The sequence below is a fragment of the Ranitomeya variabilis genome, chromosome 2 (assembly GCF_051348905.1).
Source record: "Ranitomeya variabilis isolate aRanVar5 chromosome 2, aRanVar5.hap1, whole genome shotgun sequence".
In the NCBI taxonomy this organism is placed as follows: domain Eukaryota; kingdom Metazoa; phylum Chordata; class Amphibia; order Anura; family Dendrobatidae; genus Ranitomeya; species Ranitomeya variabilis.
In genome coordinates, this window is record NC_135233.1 from 1,005,649,673 (window position 1) to 1,005,673,477 (window position 23,805).

General features: G+C 44.2%; 1 protein-coding gene across 1 annotated transcript in view; it reads left to right on the top strand.

Moving 5' to 3' along the window:
- LOC143808511 (saxiphilin-like) overlaps window positions 1-23,805 on the top strand; it is a 119,450-nt gene that overhangs the window by 18,648 nt on the left and 76,997 nt on the right. The window contains exons 6-10 of the mRNA XM_077291260.1: window positions 2,140-2,355; window positions 5,825-6,016; window positions 16,748-16,883; window positions 20,445-20,500; window positions 21,318-21,481. Of these exons, the coding sequence (XP_077147375.1) occupies window positions 2,140-2,355; window positions 5,825-6,016; window positions 16,748-16,883; window positions 20,445-20,500; window positions 21,318-21,481 (764 nt within the window). The remainder of the gene's footprint in view (window positions 1-2,139; window positions 2,356-5,824; window positions 6,017-16,747; window positions 16,884-20,444; window positions 20,501-21,317; window positions 21,482-23,805) is intronic.

Below are 23,805 nucleotides of genomic sequence, written 5' to 3' on the forward strand. Positions count from 1 at the left end.
AATAGTGAGACCTTCCATTGGAATCCCATCCTGCTCGACCCAGGGAACATCCCATCGGAACATCACCCCTCCTGGGTCCATTTCTATGGGCTCTCCCCACCTGGTTGGCAATGGTGGTAACAACTTCCCCAACGCACCGGGGGTGAGAACCGCTCGGTCGATTGTAAACGCGGGGTTACTGTTGTGGGGAGGATCGGTCGGGAGAGCAGAACCGTCCAGGGGAGTAGGGGCGCCGCCCATACCTGCGCCTGATGTGGTTCCATCGGTGCCGCTCCGGTCCGTTAACAAAGACGCTGGAATCTGCTGCAGCCCGGACCGGGGCTCCTCCAATGGGATGCTCGGATTCGGCTCCTCTGGCTGTGGTTCCTCCTCCTCTAACTCCGAGGTCGGGATTGGTGGACGTAACTCCGCTGTTGGGTCCGCAGGCTTCCGGTCCATCTCCGGTGAAGAAGGGCAGGCCGGAACTGCTTCTTCCTCGCTCAGGCACTCGCCGTTCATCATCGCTGCCTGATAATCGGTGGCAGTGCATGCACCTAACTCCGCCATTTCTCTGAGGTCGGGCTTCTCCGTCACCCGCTTCCCGCCGTTGCATATCAAGGGGTGTTTCTCTTCTGCTTTGGGGCAGGTCATTCCTCTGCAGCCAGAAGTGCAGGGGGCGGTAGCCATTTCTCACGCCACACTGGGAGTCTCCGCCCATAACACGCCCTCCTTCCCCTTGGGTATAGCAATGGCGGCGCCTTTTGGCGGGAACTTTTGGCGGCTAATGGCGCAGCACAGTCTTACAATAAAGTACAGTCCAAGCACAGTAAATCACAGTCTCTAGGCACACATGACCTGATTCTTCAGGCTTAAGTAGATCCTGTTCGTGACGCCAAGTTCGAGCGCCCCCACACCGCCGCAGGGCCGAGGGGTACCCGGAGCCGGGCCTCTAGGTCTCAGTCCTGGGGTTGTCACGGTGGCTAGACCCGGTCCGTGGCCCTGTCTGTCAGTGGGGGACGTCCGGTGCAATAAGTGATGTTGTAGCGGTGCAGTTGTGGGGTGCAGGTCGCGGTAAATAACGAGGACACCAGGTTGCAGTCTCTTTACCTCTTTACTGAAGCTCTCTGGGTCCTCAGTCCGGAATACGGCTCACCAGGCTGCGCAAGTCCGGCCGGTCCAATGGCACTTCCAGAGCTCTCCTTGCAGGTGGAAATCGGTGCCTTCCTTCTAGCGCTATGTGTTGCAGTCCTTCCCTGCTGTGCTTACGGAAAGTACCCCACAACTGTTGTGTCTGTTTCTCGTGTTCCCTCACAACAACTTAATTCGCAATGATCTTCCTCGTCCCTCCAGATACTATGGTAGGAACGCACCCGTATGACGGGGAGGCTCGGAGATCTTCCGGGACTCTATCTGCGCCCCTCTCCTGTTGGTACCCCCCTTTGCCTTCCTGGGTGATGCGTGAGACAGTCCGCCTCAAGCTAACTGCCCTGCCGTAGGTCTGAGGTATGGCTTGAAACTCTTTACCTCCTCGGCGTTCCGGCCACCGGTAGTGCGCCTCAGTAAGGTGCTGCCTCTTTCAGCACAACCCTCACTGGAATCTCCTTTCGCTTGATTTCGTTTCTCACTCAGCACAATCTATCTCGCTTCTTAGTCCTTCCTTGGGCACCGCCGCTATGCTGAGCAGGCACGGTCTCTTTACGTTCTTTCCATGCCAAGCCTCTGCCAGGATCCCACCCCTGGCAGAGACCCTACAGTCTCTCCCTTCACAACACCCTCTGCCACCAGGTGTTGCTCCGTTCAATCCCGTCAGCGTTCTTTCTAACTTCCTGCCTGACCCCCAGTTTACCCACTATGGTGGGGAGTGGCCTAATGAATAGCACCCTTAGCTCCCCCCGGAGGCCCAGCTGTGAAATGTATTGGTGACTGTGATACCTGCTCAGAGAACTCCTTCCGTACCATCGAACGCAGCATGGCCCCCCTTAGTGGCTGAACCATGCTACTGCAACGACCAGGACTCTGGGGCGCTGCATAAGCTCGGACTACATCAGCTCTCATGGACCAAGAAATATTTGATGAAAGTACAGGATGAAGTTAATCTTACAATATTGCCATAAATATGCTAATATAATAATACCACCTCTTCTATATTTGTTTCATCAGGTGAAACGCCCTGCATAAAAGAACGTAATAAAGTGCTCAGCGCAACAGAACCTTTACTAGGAGCCTTTGTACCGGACTGTGATGAAAAAGGCTACTTTAGTCCATTGCAGTTCCACGGCAGCACTGGATACAGTTGGTGTGTTACCAAAAATGGTGAAGAGATAAAGGGTACGAGGACTAGACCAGGCCAGTCACCTCCTACATGTGAGGTACCAGGTGAGGAACTACAGAGTATGTGTCACAAGGCTTTTGCAATTATCACCATTTGCCATGGCAACGTTAGGGATTGTGCAATCCACAGATTCTTACACTCTTCCTTCTAACTCCATTGATAGCTATGATCAGTGCTGAGTGACCTGGTGTCATCTCAAAGAGCTGAAGCTCCTAGGCTGGTTAGTGGAGCACCCACTAGGACTGTGGGGTACTCGGGCCAGGTCTGGCGATAATTAAAGGGGAAGGTCACAGCAGCGGTGACCCGATGAAGTGTAGTGGCAAATAAAGTCCATGGAGAAATGTTCATGACGCCACCTCTGGTACTCGGCCAGGGATGGCCGATGCTGCTTAAAGGGGACCACTGGGGTGGACGGTGTTGTAGCAGAGTTGGTATAGCTCCCCACAGGTAGCGCTTAGTCCCGAGGGCTACTAGTGCAGTTGGTAAGGGATGATAGATGGTGGGGTGCAGGACTGAGGGTGCACAAAATAATTGGAGGACACAGGTATTGCAGTTTCCTTTACACTTTACTGGTGAAATTGCACGTGCAGTCCGGGCACAGGTTACAGGTGTTGATGGGGTCCAGGCAGCCTGGGAGCATCTTGGGATCCACCTTCCTTTTGCGCTGTTCTCTCTGTCCCTTGCTGCCTGAAGCTTTACACAAGTTCCTCTTAGTGTCTGTTTTTCCTAACCCGTATGGTTGACAGCATGAGCCTTGCATGAGCACTGTCTTCTCACTGGCAACCCCAGGCTCCTGACTTGCTGTGGTGCCTCCAGGTGTTAGATGGGCCAGGATACCTGCAATCTCCTGCCCTCAGGTTCTAGCTGTTGGTCTTTTAGTACCTGTGCAACCACCAACTCCACTGTCCGGTTTTCTTTGCTCTTAATCCTGGGAAGAGCTCAGTCACAGCTCTACTCCCAGTCTCTCTCCTCACACGCTTCCTCTCCCTTCACTGTCTCACACTGAACTCTCTAACCCCACCTCCAGACCAGGCCTAGCAACCAGGCAATCCCCACGTGTATTTATGCTGGCTAACAGATGTATATCATTCAGCTGCAGTGCAAAAAACTGAATCTCCGAGAACTTACAAATACTCGGAGGACACCCGAGCGTGCTCATCACTAATGCCTATATTAATAGGTCATATACATTCCAGAGGGTGACAGATTTACTTTAAGAGAAAAAATAGAGGAAAGGCACAACATCAATTTCTGCATAAACATATAATAGAATTTACTAATATAAAAATGTCAGGAGGAATGTGAGTTTCTAACTCAAACAAATATGCTGTTAGGGTTGGCGGAACACACTAAATAAAATATGATAATAAAGTATGTTTGCCACCCGGGGTCCACCGTGCACAGATGTAAAACTGCAGCTAATGTGAACAATGGCGAACTAAAGGTGGCGAAATAGCAACCTAAACGCACAGTGTAATCCATCACACTGTGTGAACAGAACACTAAGTAGCAAGCTCAGTTACTCCACAGAGCGGCAACGTACAACAAAGGAATGAGTGCTATACCCTGTTAAATGTCACAGGAGTATGGCAAATAATGTCGCTAGATACAATCCCTATTAAGCTCACAGAGGATCGAAGCTCACTAACGGAGCAGGTAGCATACAGTGATCATACAGTCAGCAACTGCACACAAAACAACTCCTCTGCCAAGGTGCCGGAATTCTAACAGCTTACAGCTGACCGTGAGCACATGCAGACACAGACCACACAGTTGCAAAGTTCATACACACATGAACATAACTTGATACTAGTGCACAGGCGTGCACCATTGAGAGCCTTTTATACCTTAAGTTCAAGTGCAGACAGACAGGACCTTGCCTGGGGACCAATCTGAAGCTGCCACATCACCAGAGCAGCTGACGTCTGAGCACCAATGAGAAGGTGCCACATCTTGGACATACTCAGTAGGGTGAAATCTGGACTTAGGCTCCAGAGCACAATACTGCACGTGTAAACCGGTAGTCACCATAGGTTTAGCTGGAGAGCCAGCAGTAGCTACAGATACAGCATGAGCCTGGGCAAGGCGCTGGGACCGGAGTCTGTGCTGACCAGTCATCCCAGCGGCCGAGCCTGAATGGGAGACCACTGCACAGACAAGGCTTGGGATCTATCCCTTGGAGCAGGAGAATCCCGGCGCCTAACATATGCAAATTGTCTCTTTATAGAGGAAGAGGACTAAAACTCTAGTGCCACCTATTGGATCTTAAAAGTCAATATCAACCCTTTAACGAGTCTTAGAATGTCACGTTTTAGGATAAAAGCTGCATCACAATTTCAATTTGCAGACACAAATTTCGGGGTGTTGCCCCTCCTCAGTGCATAGCATTAGATAATATTGGGCTGTATGAGAGACCTCTGACTAGAGTCTAAGGGGTTATGTATCTCCTTTTGGAAAGAGACATGACTGACATGCGAAGGTAAAGAGACTTGTAGGAAGAAAGAAATCGGGTTGCAGACCGACACTTCACAGAGATACCAGCATGTAGCCTTATATGTACTGTATAGGACAGTCCCTTAGTATATAGTGTACATTCTTGTTACATATAGTGCCGTCACTTAGTATATAGTGTATGTTCTTCTTATACATAGCCTTGTCCTTAATTAAATAGTTTCCTCTTTCATTACTAATAGAGCAACAACATATTCCACAGCGCTGTACATTTATTATCACTCATATCAGTCCCTGTCTCCAATGATGCTCATAATCTAATTTCTTCATCTCAGCCCAGTTTCACACATCTGACATTCACGATCCGAATATGGTCCATGATGTCCAAACTGGCATATACTGTATGAACCTGGTGAATTTGATTCATGACACCTACAATCAGTCCAGACATCTTTTGTCCTTATTAGGACCATGACGAACGGATGTGTGAAACTGGCCTTATACTCTTACATACAGGCCAGATTCATAGGAAACCAAATAACCTAAAAGTATATTGTTTATGGAATGTGGAAGGAAACCAGAGAATCCAGAAGGAAGCCAATACAGACACAGGTGAAAAAACTCAATTCTGATGTTAATCTTGGACAAATTTATACCTAAAACTCCAGCTCAAAAAGTACTGAGGATGGAAGCCAAATATATAAGATTTCTAAGACAACAGTTACATCTACATTGAGGCGCCTTCACATTTGACAAAAATGAAAAGCAAACCTCTCCAAGTTCTACTTTTTTCCTTCGCCATAATTACAAACACCCCATTACTGCATGAGTGAGCTCGTTAAAAACTTTTGGGACTATTGGTCAACTATGATGTCTGTTTTATGATGTATGATGGATAGGACTGTGTTGTGTTTTTGTTTTAAAATGGATAGTGTTTAAATGGGTATTTCTATGCGACCAAGGGTAGTCTTTTTTTTTCAAATTTTCATGAAGATGTAAAAATTAGTATTAGAAGTTTATAACATTTGTACACATTGTTATATCATTAATTATGCATTTCAGCTCCTGTGACTCTGCACTATGCAGTAGCTGTGGTGAAAAAATCAAGTACTTTCCAACTTGATCAATTGAAAGGCATGAGATCTTGTCATTCTGCGGTGGGAGATGCAGCAGGTTGGGTCGCTCCTTTGAATGTACTCCTTAAGAAGAAATTACTGTTGTGGGAAGGACCTGAACAAAAAACTATTGAAAAAGGTACAAGAGAGTATAATTACAACAGAGATTGAGTGAAGCACTAACCTCAAAATTTGAGTCATTATTTTATAAGTTAATAGGTAGAGATGAGCTGATTATTTGAACTTCAAAAATTGCCAAATTTTCCCCCCAAATTTGATTTTTGCAAAATTAAATTGCTACAAACCACAATACTGAAAAACCTCTAATGTCCTGGAAAATAGGTGTATAACACCTGAGGTCTACTAACTGTGCTTTGAACTATTTGGCTAGGTTTTAAACTAATGATAAAAAATGTTAAGTAAAAGGCTAATTAATAACTCGCTGCATTATCAGACTTGTTAGCATACTTTAAATTGTATAAATGGTCCAAAAATTATCACTTTTTGGGAACTGGTGCCTGTCTTGCTGGTGTTTATACACAGGTAAACGGAAGAAGCTGTGGCTTTATCACATGGAGAGTTCAAACATGTTGTCTATTTCGGGGAATAGCAAAACTTTGTTCTCTGCCAAATGAAGTAATGATAGTTTTTTTAACAATCCTTCCAAAAATTTCCCCTACATACACTCACCGGCCACTTTATTATGTACACCATGCTAGTAACGGGTTGGACCCCCTTTTGCCTTCAGAACTGCCTCAATTCTTCGTGGCATAGATTCAACAAGGTGCTGGAAGCATTCCTCAGAGATTTTGGTCCATATTGACATGATGGCATCACACAGTTGCCGCAGATTTGTCGGCTGCACATCCCAAAGATGCTCCATACAAGGCAGGATGGATCCATGCTTTCATGTTGTTTACGCCAAATTCTGACCCTACCATCCGAATGTCGCAGCAGAAATCGAGACTCATCAGACCAAGCAACGTTTTTCCAATCTTCTACTGTCCAATTTCGATGAGCTTGTACAAATTGTAGCCTCAGTTTCCTGTTCTTAGCTGAAAGGAGTGGTACCCGGTGTGGTCTTCTGCTGCTGTAGCCCATCTGCCTCAAAGTTCGATGCACTGTGTGTTCAGAGATGCTCTTAGGCCTACCTTGGTTGTAACGGGTGGCGATTTGAGTCACTGTTGCCTTTCTATCAGCTCGAACCAGTCTGCCCATTCTCCTCTGACCTCTGGCATCAACAAGGCATTTCCGCCCACAGAACTGCCGCTCACTGGATTTTTTTTCTTTTTCGGACCATTCTCTGTAAACCCTAGAGATGGTTGTGCGTGAAAATCCCAGTAGATCAGCAGTTTCTGAAATACTCAGACCAACCCTTCTGGCACCAACAACCATGCCACGTTCAAAGGCACTCAAATCACCTTTCTTCCCCATACTGATGCTCGGTTTGAACTGCAGGAGATTGTCTTGACCATGTCTACATGCCTAAATGCACTGAGTTGCCGCCATGTGATTGGCTGATTACAAATTAAGTGTTAACAAGAAGTTGGACAGGTGTACCTAATAATGTGGCCGGTGAGTGTATATGGAGACGAAACAGGTGTACTGTTGTGAGCGTGAAGAAGTTATGCTTTCTCAACTATGAGTGAAAAAATTCTCTTTTTTGGGAACTACAGCAGGTTTGCTATTTACAAAATGATTTAGCAATTAGACAGGCTTTTAAACAAGCTGTCCCACACTATCCCTTTTTCTGGGAGCAGGAGCAGACCATCTGTTTTCAAAGTGAAGAAGCAATTGCTTGCCACCAAGTCTTTTCAAAAATGAGCTTTATGTTGGGAGCTGTTTCTTGTTTGTGAAATCTTAAGAGAATATACTTTCTAGTTTCTGCGCTGTCTAGCACAATAAAATACACTGGACAGCCAGGAGATATGGGGATGGTGTGGATGTGCAGTGGCTGCAGCATAGACTGCATAGCAGAGAATTGGGATATTGCAGTTAAGTAGATGTATGGAAGTGTAGATTCAGCAGCAGCATGTTCTGGCACTATAAAACACATTGGGCAAGGTGTGATGATGTGTGTTATGATCTGGTGGCCTAAGAGAAGCATGAGACGTACTCTGGAGAAGGTGGTACCTGTACTGACCATAGACCCTGAACTTAACACTGCAACTAGAAGTAGCCGTGGAATGTACCTAGCGCTCCCTAGACATCTCGACACAGCCGGAGGACTAATTACCCCTAGAGATAGAAAAGGGAAAACTATCTTTACTCAGAGAAAATCCCCAAAGGATAGACAGCCCCCCACAAATATTGACTGTGAGAGGAGAGGGAAAAAACATACACAGACTGAAATGAGAATTTAGCAAAGGAAGCCACTTCTAGCTAAATAGAAAGGATAGGACAGAGTACTATGCGGTCAGTATTAAAACACTAGAAAATATCCACCACAGAAAATACAAAATCTCCACAGCAACTAAAGATATGGAGGGTATATCTGCATCTCCAGAGATACCAGCTTGGCTAAACAAATCCTTATACAGACCAAGCTGGACAAGACAAAAACATGGAAAAGAACTGAACAATAAGGCCACAGCATGTGGACAGCAAAAATCAAGGCCAGAACTTATCTTCGTTGAAATGAACTGCAAAGCAGAAGAGACCAGGCAGGGATGTGAATCCTCCAGGAACAATGGACAACTGGCACTGACTAAAGGGTGAAGCAAGACTAAAAAGCCCAGTCAAAATTGCAAAAAGTGAACACACCTGATAAATGCTGCGATTCAGAGACAGCAGCGCTACCACTTACAACCACCCGAGGGAGCCCAAGAGCAGAATTTACAACAGATGTGTAACTGGCATGGTTTTGCAATGGCAGTGACACCATCCTAGTACTATTTGAGGGTATGGCCTGACTAAGGGCAGAGACATACTGCCATATTTCTCCTGCAAGAATCACATTGTAAACCTCTTACTGGCTGTCGGCTCTCCAGATCTGAGCTTGACAGCTGCATAGTAATCCATCACGCTGTCTTGCTCAGGTCAGAAGAGGTGCCAGGCCAGTCCGTGCAGTGCCATGTGATTCTCACACAAGAAAATCGGCAGTCTGTCTCTGCCCTAAAAGAAAAATAAGTGTGGTGAATGGTGAGGACATTTTAATGCTTGCTCTAATTGCTGGTTGAGGAAGGGTCACCGAACCCTCACCAGAGCCCCCAGGCCGATCCGGACGAGCCAAATGAAAGGCACGAACCAAATCATCAGCATGAACATCGGAGGCAACAACCCAAGAATTATCCTCCTGGCCATAACCCTTCCATTTGACAAGATACTGAAGCTTCCACCTCGAAAAACGAGAATCCAAAATCTTCTCAACCACATACTCCAACTCCCCATCAATCAACACCGTGACAGGAGGATCAACAGAGGGAACAACGGGCACCACATATTTCCGCAACAAAGATCTATGAAAAACATTATGGATGGAAAAAGAGGCTGGAAGGGCCAAACGAAAAGACACTGGATTGATAATCTCAGAAATCCTATAAGGGCCAATAAACCGAGGCTTAAACTTAGGGGAAGAAACCTTCATGGGGACATGACGGGAAGACAACCAGACCAAATCCCCAACCCGAAGCCGGGAACCAACACACCGACGACGGTTAGCAAAACGCTGAGCCCCCTCCTGAGACAACACCAAATTGTCAACAACATGAGCCCAAATTTGCTGCAACCTGTCAACCACAGAGTCCACCCCAGGACAATCAGAAGGCTCAACCTGCCCCGAAGAAAAACGAGGATGAAAACCAGAGTTACAAAAGAAGGGTGAAACCAAGGTAGCAGAACTAGCCCGATTATTAAGGGCAAACTCGGCCAATGGCAAGAAAGCCACCCAGTCATCCTGATCAGCAGACACAAAGCATCTCAAATAAGTTTCCAAAGTCTGATTAGTTCGCTCGGTTTGGCCATTTGTCTGAGGATTAGTGTTGAGCATTCCGATACCGCAAGTATCGGGTATCGGCCGATATTTGCTGTATCGGAATTCCGATACCGAGATCCGATACTTTTGTGGTATCGGGAATCGGAATCAGAAGTTCCCAGTGTATGGTTCCCAGGGTCTGAAGGAGAGAAAACTCTCCTTCAGGCCCTGGGATCCATATCCATGTAAAAAATAAAGAATTAAAATAAAAAATAGGGATATATTGTATCACACACCCTACACCTGCCAACCCCGTGTGTGCGGGTGGATTCAACACAGGTACATGCGACGACCAAAAAACACAAGTGGACCGAAATCCCTTACCATGTGCTGTAACTGTTTGCGCTCTCCGCTGTTCCTGGTAAGTATCCCTGGGGATGTGTGATATTCCGCAAGTGCTGCGGTGGGTACGACCAGGAAGTATTCTTGGGAGCGGTGGCCAAGAAGTGGGGTCCACAGGCGTACGGGCAAACGGGGCTAGGATTGGATGCCGCTACTGAGTGCAGAGCCAGGTAACGTCCCGGCCGGAGGCGCTCCTGGTTGCACTAGGAAGTAAAGATGGCCGACGCTGACAAGCAGCGTGTGACGTCACAGGCCTATGGAGCCTCACTAGGATCAAAAAGACAAACCTACGCGTTTCGAAGGGTTAACGCCCTTCTTCATCAGGGTTACACAGAATTGGCACATGTTCTGAGGTTACCAGCAGCTGGGTTATTACGATAGGCATCCATTTAGACGCCATAGTCATTAGTGTAGAGCGCCGGTGACAATATTTGTTTATAAAAAATAGGGATATACTCACCCTCGGACGCGCCCTGGTAGTAACCGGCAGCCTTCTTTGCTTAAAATTAGCGCGTTCAGCACCTTCCATGACGTCACGGCTTCTGATTGGTCGCGTGCCGCTCATGTGACCGCCACGCGACCAATCACAAGCCGCGACGTCATCCCTCAGGTCCTAAATTCCCTTCTAGGAATGAATGGCTTGATCCATTTCTATAGATGAGGGAGAAAAAATGAAGCCCAAAAAAGAAATCTTCTGTACTCCAAAGAGGCACTTAGACCCCTTCACAAACAAGGCATTATCACGAAGGATCTGAAATACCATCCTGACTTGTTTCACATGAGACTCCCAATCATCTGAAAAAATCAAAATATCATCCAAATATACAATCATGAATTTATCAAGATAATTCCGAAATATATCATGCATGAAGGACTGAAACACAGATGGAGCATTAGAGAGTCCGAATGGCATCACAAGGTATTCAAAATGGCCTTCGGGCGTATTAAACACAGTTTTCCATTCGTCACCCTGCTTAATACGAACAAGATTATATGCCCCTCGAAGGTCAATCTTAGTAAACCAACTAGCCCCCTTAATCCTAGCAAACAGATCAGAAAGCAAAGGCAAACGTTATTGGAATTTGACCGTGATCTTATTCAAGAGGCGATAATCAATACAGAGTCTCAAGGAGCCATCTTTTTTGGCAAAAAAAAAAACCTGCTCCCAATGGTGAAGAAGATGGCCGAATATGCCCCTTCTCCAAGGGCTCCTTAACATAGCTCCGCATGGCGGTATGTTCTGGCACAGACAGGTTGAAAAGTCGGACATTGGGAAACTTACAGCCTGGAATCAAGTCAATAGCACAATCACAGTCCCTATGCGGTGGAAGGGAACTGGACTTGGGCTCATTGAATACATCCTGGAAATCTGACAAAAACTCAGGAATTTCAGAAGAGGGGGAGGAGGCAATTGACATCAAAGGAACGTCACCATGAACCCCCTGACAACCCCAACTAGTCACAGACATAGATTTCCAATCTAATACCGGATTATGCACCTGTAACCATGGGAAACCCAGCACAATAGCATCATGCAAATTATGCAACACCAGAAAACGACAATCTTCCTGATGGGCTGGCGCCATGCACATGGTCAGCTGTGTCCAAAACTGAGGTTTATTTTTAGGCAACGGTGTAGCATCAATGCCCCTCAAAGGAATAGGACTCTGCAAAGGCTGCAAGGGGAAACCACAACGTCTGGCAAATTCTAAGTCCATTAAGTTTAGAGCGGCGCCTGAATCCACAAATGCCATGACAGAAAATGACGATAATGAGCAGATCAGGGTCACAGATAACAGAAATTTAGGTTGTACAGTACTGATGGTAACAGAACTAGCGATTCTCTTGGTACGCTTAGGGCAATCAGAAATAACATGAGCAGAATCGCCGCAGTAAAAACACAACCTATTCTGACGTCTGAATCCTTGTCGTTCAGCTCTAGACACAATCCTATCACACTGCATAGGCTCAGGACTCCGCTCGGAAGACAATGCCATAGTGTGCACAACTCTGCGCTCACGCAAGCGTCGATCAATGTGAATGGCCAGAGACATAGAATCACTCAGACCAGCAGGCGTGGGGAACCCCACCATAACATCTTTAACGGATTCAGAAAGACCCTTTCTGAAGATTGCTGCCAAGGCATCCTCATTCCATTTAGTCAGTACAGACCATTTTCTTAACTTCTGGCAATATGATTCTGCCGCTTCTTGACCCTGAGACAGGGCCAACAAGGTATTCTCAGCATGATCCACTGAATTTGGTTCGTCATACAATAACCCAAGCGCCTGAAAAAAGGTGTCTACATTAAGCAACGCCGGATTCCCAGGTTCCAGGGCAAATGCCCAATCCTGGGGGTCACCACGCAGCAGAGATATAACAATTTTAACCTGCTGGATGGGATCACCAGAGGAACGGGGTTTCAGAGCAAAAAACAGTTTACAGTTATTTTTAAAGCTCAGAAATTTGGACCTATCCCCAAAAAACAAATCAGGAGTTGGAATTCTAGGCTCTAAAACCGGAGTCTGAACGATATAATCGGAAATACCCTGTACTCTAGCAGCAACTTGATCCACACGAGAAGCCAATCCCTGAACATCCATACCAGCGCCGAACTCCTGAGCCACCCAGAGGTAAAGAGGGAAGAAAAAAAAAAACACAACAGACTACAGAAAAAAAATGGCTCAGCACTTTCCTTCCCTTCTTCTGAGATGCGGTTAACTCATTGTGGGCCAGTTGTACTGTTATGATCTGGTGGCCTAAGAGAAGCATGAGACGTACTCTGGAGAAGGTGGTACCTGTACTGACCGCAGACCCTGAACTTAACACCGCAACTAGAAGTAGTCGTGGAATGTACCTAGCGCTCCCTAGACATCTCAACACCGTCGGAGGACTAATTACCCCTAGAGATAGAAAAGGGAAAACTATCTTGCCTCAGAGAAAATCCCCAAAGGATAGACAGCCCCCCACAAATATTGACTCTGAGAGGAGAGGGAAAAACATACACAGACTGAAATGAGAATTTAGCAAAGGAGGCCACTTCTAGCTAAATAGAAAGGATAGGACAGAGTACTATGCGGTCAGTATTAAAACACTAGAAAATATCCACCACAGAAAATACAAAATCTCCACAGCAACTAAAGATATGGGGGGTATATCTGCATCTCCAGAGATACCAGCTTGGCTAAACAAATCCTTATACAGACCAAGCTGGACAAGACAAAAACATGGAAAAGAACTGAACAATAAGGCCACAGCATGTGGACAGCAAAAATCAAGGCCAGAACTTATCTTCGTTGAAATGAACTGCAAAGCAGAAGAGACCAGGCAGGGATGTGAATCCTCCAGGAACAATGGACAACTGTTACTGACTAAAGGGTGAAGCAAGACTAAATAGCCCAGTCAAAATTGCAAAAAGTGAACACACCTGATAAATGCTGCGATTCAGAGACAGCAGCGCTACCACTTACAACCACCGGAGGGAGCCCAAGAGCAGAATTTACAACAGATGTGTAACTGGCATGGTTTTGCAATGGCAGTGACACCATCCTAGTACTATTTGAGGGTATGGCCTGACTAAGGGCAGAGACAAACTGCCATATTTCTCCTGCAAGAATCACATTGTAAACCTCTTACTGGCTGTCGGCTCTCCAGATCTGAGCTTGACAGCTGCATAGTAATCCATCACGCTGTCTTGCTCAGGTCAGAAGAGGTGCCAGGCCAGTCCGTGCAGTGCCATGTGATTCTCACACAAGAAAATCGGCAGTCTGTTTCTGCCCTAAAAGAAAAATAAGTGTGGTGAATGGTGAGGACATTTTAATGCTTGCTCTAATTGCTGGTTGGCTAAACTTTGCCAAATGAGCAGGTGATGTTGCTTCATCTGCTGATAGAATTCCTAGTTTTTATTAGCCAGGACATCTACATCTAATTTTCTTCTTGCAGAGCGTGCAGACTTAAAAAATAATTGTCTGATTGCCATTTGCAACAGAACTCCTACATACAAGTTGTACGCACCTACTACTCGCCACCACCGCAATCAGAATTTTTAGTGACTGCTGAGCCTCCTCCACTAACAGCAGGGAATCTTTTTCCCCATATCCAACGCTCTGTGTATCAACAAGGCCAACACCCTCCTAATCTCCTCAGCACTACCCTCTAGTTCCCAGATCTTGTTGACAACACAATCATCATCCCTGATTCAGCTGACAGTTTTGACAGTTGCCTCTTTGTGGGAAATAGTCTGAGCTTTTTGCCCATCCTCCTCTTCTCACCCACTGTCTGATTCCCATAAAGATTTACCCTGGTGCAGAGTGCTATTACTACAGCCAGTTTCCCAACCACCATGGCTTGCAGAGCCAGAAAACAAGCTTCCTCACTAGAAGTTGTCCTGTGCAGGGTGCTCGTTAGCACCTGGGTGCTGTTGGTTAGAGTGCTGTATGGCAGAATGGAAATTCCACTCTGTACAATATTGAGTGTTATGGCAGAAAGGAGGTGGACTGAGCAGAGCAATGATGCAGACTGATGGTGTTGCTGTCTGAGGCTACATCATACTGCTGTAATGAATGATTTGACAGATATCCATTATGCCCTCTACTTCCTCCTGACTAATATGCTTGACAAAGGAAAAGGAGGCCAAGTTGGAACTGTATTTTGTACTACTACTGCTGGAAGAGTGACTGCCAGCAGCGCCGATGCTTCTATTGCTGCTTGCAGCTCCAACAAATTTTTCCGTGATATGTTTTTACATTTTATCACAATACCATGTCCATTGCCCAAGCCATTTTCTGTTTAACGAACATTTTTGAAAAATGAGTACTGTTTCATTTGTGTTACAAACTAAACCAGGAAAAATATGCAGTCAACTAGAATTGTTCGGCAGGGTTCACATAATGGACAAAAAAGAATAATTCAACAAGAATCTACTCATAATATTGATGTGGTGTCAATATTAGAGATGAACAAATATGTTCAGCTCCCTCCTTATTCAGCAAGCTATAGCGCTTACCAAATAAAACTGCAGAGGGAACCTGGATACCTGTAGCGTTCCTGATAGTCAGGTGTCTGGTGCTGCAGCTGCCTGTGTCGCGGCTGTGTGACAGTCACAAAACATGAATGGAGAGCCTGTTTGTTGGGCTCTCCATGCATGCGTTGTTACTGTCACACAACCGTGATACATGCAGCTGTGGCACCAGACAGCTGATCAGCAGGAGCGATCCAGGCATCTGGGATCCCTCTGACTGCCCGTACCATAAAACTTCCTCCCACGCAAAGAAAGAAACAGACTTAAAATAAATTCAAAATTTATTTGGAGAGTAACAAGTTAAAACAGCTCTCATCTTCTATATAACAACCCTGTTTTGTTGGAGGGGTAAGGTCACAGCTCTCTCTCATTTAACCACCGGACGTTGTGGGGATATGCCACCGGACTCCCGGCACATGTTACCCGTCTTGCTCTTCCGCCAACCGCTGCGACTTAGTATAGTATAGAGAAGTTTGAGAGTTGAGTCTGAGGAGTCTCAGTTGTGTCAAGGCCAGAGTGAGGCCTGACAACCCACAGCATACACAGTGTTGCTGCTGTCCACGATGACTGGTCACAGATGTGGACAGGTCTTGTGCCCGGAGGTGAACCAGAGGTAGACTGTCCTGTGCCCGAAAGAAGGACTGTCATATGTCACAGCTGCAGACAGGAGGATGTCAAGGTCTGTGTACAGCTGTGAGTAGAGACAGTGATACAGCAGTTCAGGACACCCACGGAACTAGTCTGAGGAGGACTAGCATGTGTAGTGACTGCAATCTAAAGGAGGCAGTTATGAACTGGTGTGAATTGAACACTGAAGTTATATGCACTAAAGTTATGTGCATTTATGTGGATTGGAACCTTTTCTGCGTGAAGATAACATATTAAAGCGACTTTTTTGTTTGAACTTTGTGGGTCACTGCCTCTTCACTGCTACCGGTGCCTTACAAGGCACATCAGGGGCTCTCTAAATGCAACATGGCATCCACTAAAGATTCCAGCAAATTTTGCATTCAAAAAAGTCAAATGGCGCTGCTTCCCTTACAATCCCTGCTATGTACCCAAACAATAGTTTTCTCTAACATATAGGGTATCGGCGTGTTCATGCGAAATTGCACAACAAATTGTATGGAATTCAAATTGTATGCAATTCAGTATGTATGGAAGAGGTATACCACAATCAGATCAGCCCATTTTCTATCCTTTTGACCTTCTATCCATATACTGTACAAGCTTAAAATGGTGGTTATTGGTTTTGGCCGGCCACCATTTTTTATACTCTAAGTTAGTTTACGTTGCATAAAGAAACCCACAGTGGGTATGAGATTTCCACAAATCTCATCCAATTTTCTGCACCTGTAAGACACTGTGTATCCTGAGAACTAAACCTTACAGTTTGTATGTGCTCATGGAAAACGTATTTTCGTAGACTGATTCTCTCGTTATTTTTCAACATTTTTTAACTAATTAATCAATTTCGATCTGTATTGGTGACATAATCTCTTTAATAAGTTGACTGCACTCTGTTTCCACCATAGTTGCTTCAGAGATCTTCTCAGTGAGCTGTGCCCCAGGAGCCCAAGAGGCGAACCTGTGTGAGCAGTGTGCAGGCCAGGAAGATAAGTGCACACGTGGTCCTGGAGAGCCGTACTATGGGGATGAAGGCGCCTTTAGGTGAGTTACAACACAACTTTTTAAGTCTTTCGATGGAACTCGCCTCATTAGTAAACTTTTATGCTAATGAAAAAAAGAGACATTGAAAAAACTACTGATGTATAAATGATAACATGTTTTGCATCTGACTTTGAGAAAGTTTTTTCCTTGCAATATATTGAAAGTGAAATAGAAACAAAGATAAAACTAAAACATATCAGGCTACCAAAACAAATATCCTAAATGTATTGGTAGTAGTAACAAATTCAACCAGAATTATTTAAATACAATTTCCTATTTTGTTATTTTATCCTGAATGACCTTACTAGACCAGTTAGGATGCACTTCCAAATGTTAAAATGAAGTGAACTTTCAGCTTCTTATTCACTTGTGGAAAATCTGCAGTTTTAGTTTAGTTACTGTGCTAACACTATTCATGAGATTTTAAGAAATCTCCACCACAAGCTTCAAAAAATATCTGCAGCACAAATCGACATGCTGCAAACCTTAAGCCCGCAGCGCTTGTTGACTTATGCTGCAGACATGTTTTGTAGCTTTTGCCTGAGATTTCTTATAAACAGATGCAAAATTCTCCATGTGCAGTGCGAAAAGTGAATTTTGTGGTTTCCCTGCACTTTTTTTGCAATGATATCCATATCACTGCAGGACTTCAGCCTCTGGATGTATACAGTAAATACATTCTATGATAACGTAGCTTTAGGATATATTTATGAGGATTTTGATGCAATTTCAGCACCAAAATCCATGTAAAAATGACAAATACTCAATTGTAATATTCTAATTGATTTTAATAAGAAAAGTGCACATGGTGTTATTTTTTTCTTGATTATTTTTGCATAGTAAAAAAAAGTATTTTAATTAGTGCTTTGTTTTCACATTTCCTCATTCAATCAATTACAATCATAGAAAATAATGCCGATACATAATAACTAGCACACCCCAGAGAGCTGCTAAATTGTAGAGTTGGAGCATAGTCAGAAGGTTACATGGTCCGGATCATATGCAAATACACAACATTTATCAAAAACGAAAAATCCAGAACCTTGGTCTTAGTAAAACCAAATCTTTACTGAGGCAACTAAAAAAATCATAGAAAAGCTTCTTGCACATTTCAAACCGAATCTTGGTTCTTAATTATAGCTATTAGCTAAGCTTACAGGGAATGATAAAGTAAATTAGAATGCACAGGCAATAAACACAGAACACAATCGCATATGTAACATGATCCCTCAGTGAGCTGGCAGTCAATTTTGCCTTAAGCATTTTAGCTATTTTTCATTATGAGTTCAGGGGGAGAATAAGAAGCATCTCATACAGTGGGGGAAAAAAGTATTTAGTCAGCGACCAATTATGCAAGTTCTCCCACTTAAAAAGATGAGAGAGGCCTGTAATTGACATCACAGGTAGACCACAACTATGAGAGTCAAAATGAGAAAACAAATCCAGAAAATCAACTTGTTGGATTCAGCAAGATTTATTTTGCAAATTATGTTGGAAAATAAGTATTTAGTCACCTAAAAACATGCAAGATTTCTGGCTCTCACAGACCTGTAACTTCTTCTTTAAGAGGCTCCTCTGTCCTCCACTCATTACGTGTAGTAATGGCACCTGTTTGAACTTGTTATCAGTATAAAAGACACCTGTCCACAACCTCAAATAGTCACACTCCAAACTCCACTATGGTGAAGACCAAAGAGCTGTCGAAGGACACTAGAAACAAAATTGTAGCCCTGCACCAGGCTGGGAAGCCTGAATCTGCAATAGGAAAGCAGCTTGGTGTGATGAAATGAACTGGGGGACCAATAATAAGAAAATAGAAGACATACACGACCACTGATAATCTCCCTCGATCTAGGGCTCCACGCAAGATCTCACCCCGTGGGGTCAAAATGATCACAAGAACGGTGAGAAAAAATCCCAGAAACACATGGGGGGACCTAGTGAATGACCTGCATAGAGTTGGGACCACTGTAGCAAAGCCTACCATCAGTAGTACACTATGCCACTAGGAACTCATATCCTGCAGTGCCAGACGTGTCCTCCTGCTTAAGCCAGTAAATGTCCGGGTCCATCTGATGTTTGCTAGAGAGCATTTTGGATTATCCAGAAGAGTATTGGGAGAATGTCATATGGTCTGATGAAACCAAAGTAGAACTGCTTGGTAGAAACAAAACTCGTCGTGTTTGGAGGAGACAGAATGCTGAGTTGCATCCAAAGAACACCATACCTACTGTGAAGCATGGGAGTGGCAACATCATGCTTTGGGGCTGTTTCTCTGCAAAGGGACCAGGACGTTTGATCCATGTACATGAAGGAATGAATGTGGCCATGTATCGTGAGATTTTGAGTGCAAAACTCCTTCCGTCAGCAAGGGCATCGAAGATGAAACATGGATGGGTCTTTCAGCATGATAATGATCCCAAGCACACAGCCAGGGCAACGAAGGAGTGGCTTCGTAAGAAGCATATGAAGGTCCTGGAGTGGCCTAGCCAGTCTCCGGATCTCAACTCCATAGAAAACCTTGGAGGGAATTGAAAGTAGATGTTGCGCAGAGTCAACATTTGACCTCTGTCATTGCCAACAAAGGATATATAACAAAATATTGAGATGAACTTTTGTTAATGACCAAATACTTATTTGTCACCATAATTTGCAAAATAAATCTTGCCAAATCAGAGAAGGTGATTTTCTGGATTTGTTTTCTCATTTTGACTCTCATATTTGTGGTCTACCTATGATGTCAATTACAGGCCTCTCTCATCTTTTTAGGTGGGAGAACTTCCACAATTGGTGGCTGACTAAATACTTTTTCCCCCCACAGTAAGTGGAGAAAGAAATATTTCTCTGACATAGTACATGATATATTACAAAGTTTCTTATGTTTAGGCCGGGCTCACACAAGCATTGATACTCTCATGCGAGAGAATTGAATTGACTGTGCTTATGACACTCGGTTTCAACTCTGATCAGAGATTGCACAGAGTGTCAATTCAGTGTGATCTGATTCTCATGAGAGAATTGTATCACAGGTGCGAAGAAGATGGAGAACTTAATTTCTCCATCTTCTTCATTGTCTGTGTCCGTAAATTGGAATGCAGTCCAATGTTTTACCCACATCCATAGACTTGTATGATTGTGTGTCATCTGATTAGTGCATCCACTCACATCAAGCTGTGAAAAAAGCCGATCTGCACTGCCCCATAGTATAACATTGGTCCGAGTGTTATACGATAAAACATCAGGTACCACTCCGCTGTGTGAATGAACCCTTACTTGAACTACATATGTAAAGTTTGATGACCACTGTATTATAAATTGAGTTATCTTGAATTCTTCAACTAAATTACTATGTTCAATTTACGAAAATTCTTCCATTAGCAAATGCACTTCTACTGGACCCGCCTTAAGGCACTTAAGTACCTAGTATGGTGTGTCTCAGGGCGAATCTGGCGAGAGCATTCGCGATTTCATGCATTTTTTATGGAAACTTTTATTGAACCTTTGTAATGCTACTATATAGACTAATGGCAATAATGACTACATTTTTTTTTCCTTGATCAGATGTTTGAGAGATGATAAAGGTGATGTGGCTTTTGTGGAAAACACAGTATTATCAGGTAACAATTTTAAGAGATCTAAACTATTCATCCCATTAAGCTAGACTATCCAAAACAAACTATCCAGAGATGATAAATGTATGATGGCTGGGGGTCACCACCATTGGAGACACCTTTAAGCAGCAATTTAGATGGAGCAGTGAACAACCATGGTACTTAAAGTGGTCCTGGGATCAATTCTGACGTGTCATATTTTATGATAGCGCTAGCATTGTGCGAGTAACTCTATTTTAACTATTAATGAATATATTGACAATCAGATGTTAACATATTCCTTGTCCAAGGGGTGTGGTCCAACAATTTAATACTGTCACCCATGTTTGGACAGTGACCAGACAATTTATGGACATGCCCCCAGGAGGCAACACCTAATGTCAATGACTCATGAATTAGTAGTAGTAATAACAAGGATGCATCAGTAATCAGAATTGGCATTACGTAGGAAAGTTACTAAAATAGAAATAAATCAAGAGGCGTCAGGTCCTCAATAATGACTATGGGATTGAAAAAGCTGGCTAAGTGCTGTGTCCCATACATTCTGTGGATAAGTGATAAATGTTTTTTGGAGAAACCCTTAAAACATTACATTAGATTATATATATTTTTAATAGTTCTTTTTTACACTTACTGTACATTGTATGTACACTCTTATTATGGATCATATGTCATTTGCTTAACATCTCAGGCTTCTATAAAGATGGCAGCTCTGATATGATCAAACACTTGCACATTTATTTCACGATATATCACATTTCAGTTACAGATTTAATATACTGTATATCTTCTTCCCATCTAAATTCCATGTATTGTTCTTCAGGGCAATACTCGGACAATTTTGAGCTGTTGTGTCCAGACAATACTAGAAGACCACTAAGCCAATACAAAATATGTAACTTTGGAAGAATCCCCAGAAATGCTGTGGTGACCAGAAGCACCGGAGACAAGATGAAGGATATCACTGAGTATCTTCTTGAAGCTCAGGTAAAATTATAGGCATCATCTGAAATTAACTATGTTTAATGGATAGGCAGGTGGTCAAGTTGCATACATACTTCTCCGAAGAACTACAGTGTCAAGTACAGAAATAATGTTAAATATCAAAAATTCAAGTTCTCCAAAATTTCAGCATAATGTAGATACTTATTACTGTTTTTTTCACTATGGTAATAATGTTACTCTAGACAGCACTGCTGATCTCCTATGTTCTTTAATAGCCTAAGCATTATTTACTGAATTAACCCAAAAATAACCATAAAGCGGGAAAAAATTCCAACTGCATTGAAATTGCAAAAAAGTGCAATTCGACAATTGTTTTTTTTTATTTACCATATTCACTATATGGTAAAATTGACCTGACAGTATGATGTCAGCAAGCTTATGCAGATACTAGCATACAAAACCTGACATAAAAGCAAAATAAGCAAATACCCTGCAGTAAGTAAATAAATAAATATCAAAGGTGCATTCAAATAACATAGGGTGCTTAGTTCATTTTGTTTTGATAAAAAAACCATAAAAGCCATCCCACCACGTCAAGGTGACCCTACTCAGGATGGTCCTAACCTCTAGTATTAAAAACTTACCTTATGTCAAATGATGTAAATGTGAATAAGGGCCGAGCAGGACTAAGGCCCCCACTATTGGACACCCAGCCAATGCAATATCCAGCTCAAAGAAAAGGGAGACCCCACTCTTTTTTGCACAGAGTGCAAAAAAACTAAATAAAAAAACGAAAAAAATGAACTGTAATTTAAGTTGGCATGCATGCAGCGTGTAGGTGCATGTTCACACTGGCCACTAAACAGACAAAACTTGAAATAAAAACAAAATGAAAGATGAGGCTTCGTCAGGGGAAGTGAAGGAAAACCATCCAAACATGGATATATATACCAGATTATAATGCCTAATGGCCTACTGGTGTGGACGCCGTGCTCCATCCAAGGCGGAAGTAGCACAAGCCACCAACGCTGTGATCCATCTCAAGGCGGAAGTAGTAACCGCCGCCCTTGTAATGTTGCTGCGAACAATGCGCACAATGGAACGCAACGAGAAAGGGTGCGCAGCTGCCGGCTGAGCCGCAAGCTTGGTACCCACGCATGCACGATATAGACCACAACCGCGCAAGCGCAGTAAAAAAGAGGAGGAAAATACATTGTCATTTGTGGCACAGAATAGATGGCAGGGAAAATTAAACACAGCGGATATACAGTAAATACAAAGATCCTGGTAAAGCGTTACTCCCAAATTGTGTATCATACAACATAAAGGGAGATACTATCAAAACCAGTATAAGCACAAAAGACTCCGCACATTAAAGAAAAAAGGAGGAAAAAAGGGGAACAATAGAACACGAGCATGAATTGGGGCATCGCCAAAATGTACATATGGATTAGGGGAAATGTAACCCATACCAATCACACTCATACAGCACACCCATACCTGCACACTATCTCCGGGGACCACACATACCCAAACAGACCATCCCACTCCAACATCAATAAATAACATATAGAATCACGAATCTACTATATAATTGTCTAAGGGTCACTTCCGTTTTTCTGTCTGTCTGTCCTTCTGTCTGTCACAGATATTCATTGGTCGCGGCCTCTGTCTGTCATGGAATCCAAGTCGCTGATTGGTTATGGCAAAACGCCCACGACCAATCAACGACGCGCACAGTTCAGAAGAAAATGGCTGCTCCTTACTCCCCGCACTCAGTGCCCAGCGCCCGCATACACCCCTCCGGTCACCGCTCACACAGGGTTAATGCCGGCGTAACGGACCGCGTTATGCCGCTGGTAACGCACTCCGTTACCGCCGCTATTAACCCTGTGTGACCAAGTTTTTACTATTGACGCAGCCTATGCAGCGTCAATAGTAAAAACATCTAACGTTAAAAATAATAAAAAAAATAAAAAATCATTATATACTCACTTTCCGCCGCGGCTCCGGCCGGTCCATGCAAGCGGCATGTTCCGGTGGCAAGGATGGTCTGGGAGAAGGACCTGCCATGACGTCACGGTCATGTGACCGCGACGTCATCACAAGTCCTGCGCGAGAAGGACCTGCCGTGATGTCACCGTCATGTGACTGCGACACGGTCATGTGACCGCGATGTCATCACAGGTCCTGCGTGCCTGCGCTAGAAGGACCTGCCATGACGTCACGGTCACGTGACCGCGACGTCAACCCACCCTGGGACACGAAGCTGCCGCCTGCACCCCACACAGGCGACAGGACTACAACGCGCCTGCGGAAGGTGAGTATATGCTTATTTTTAATTTTTTTAACCTGTGACATACGTG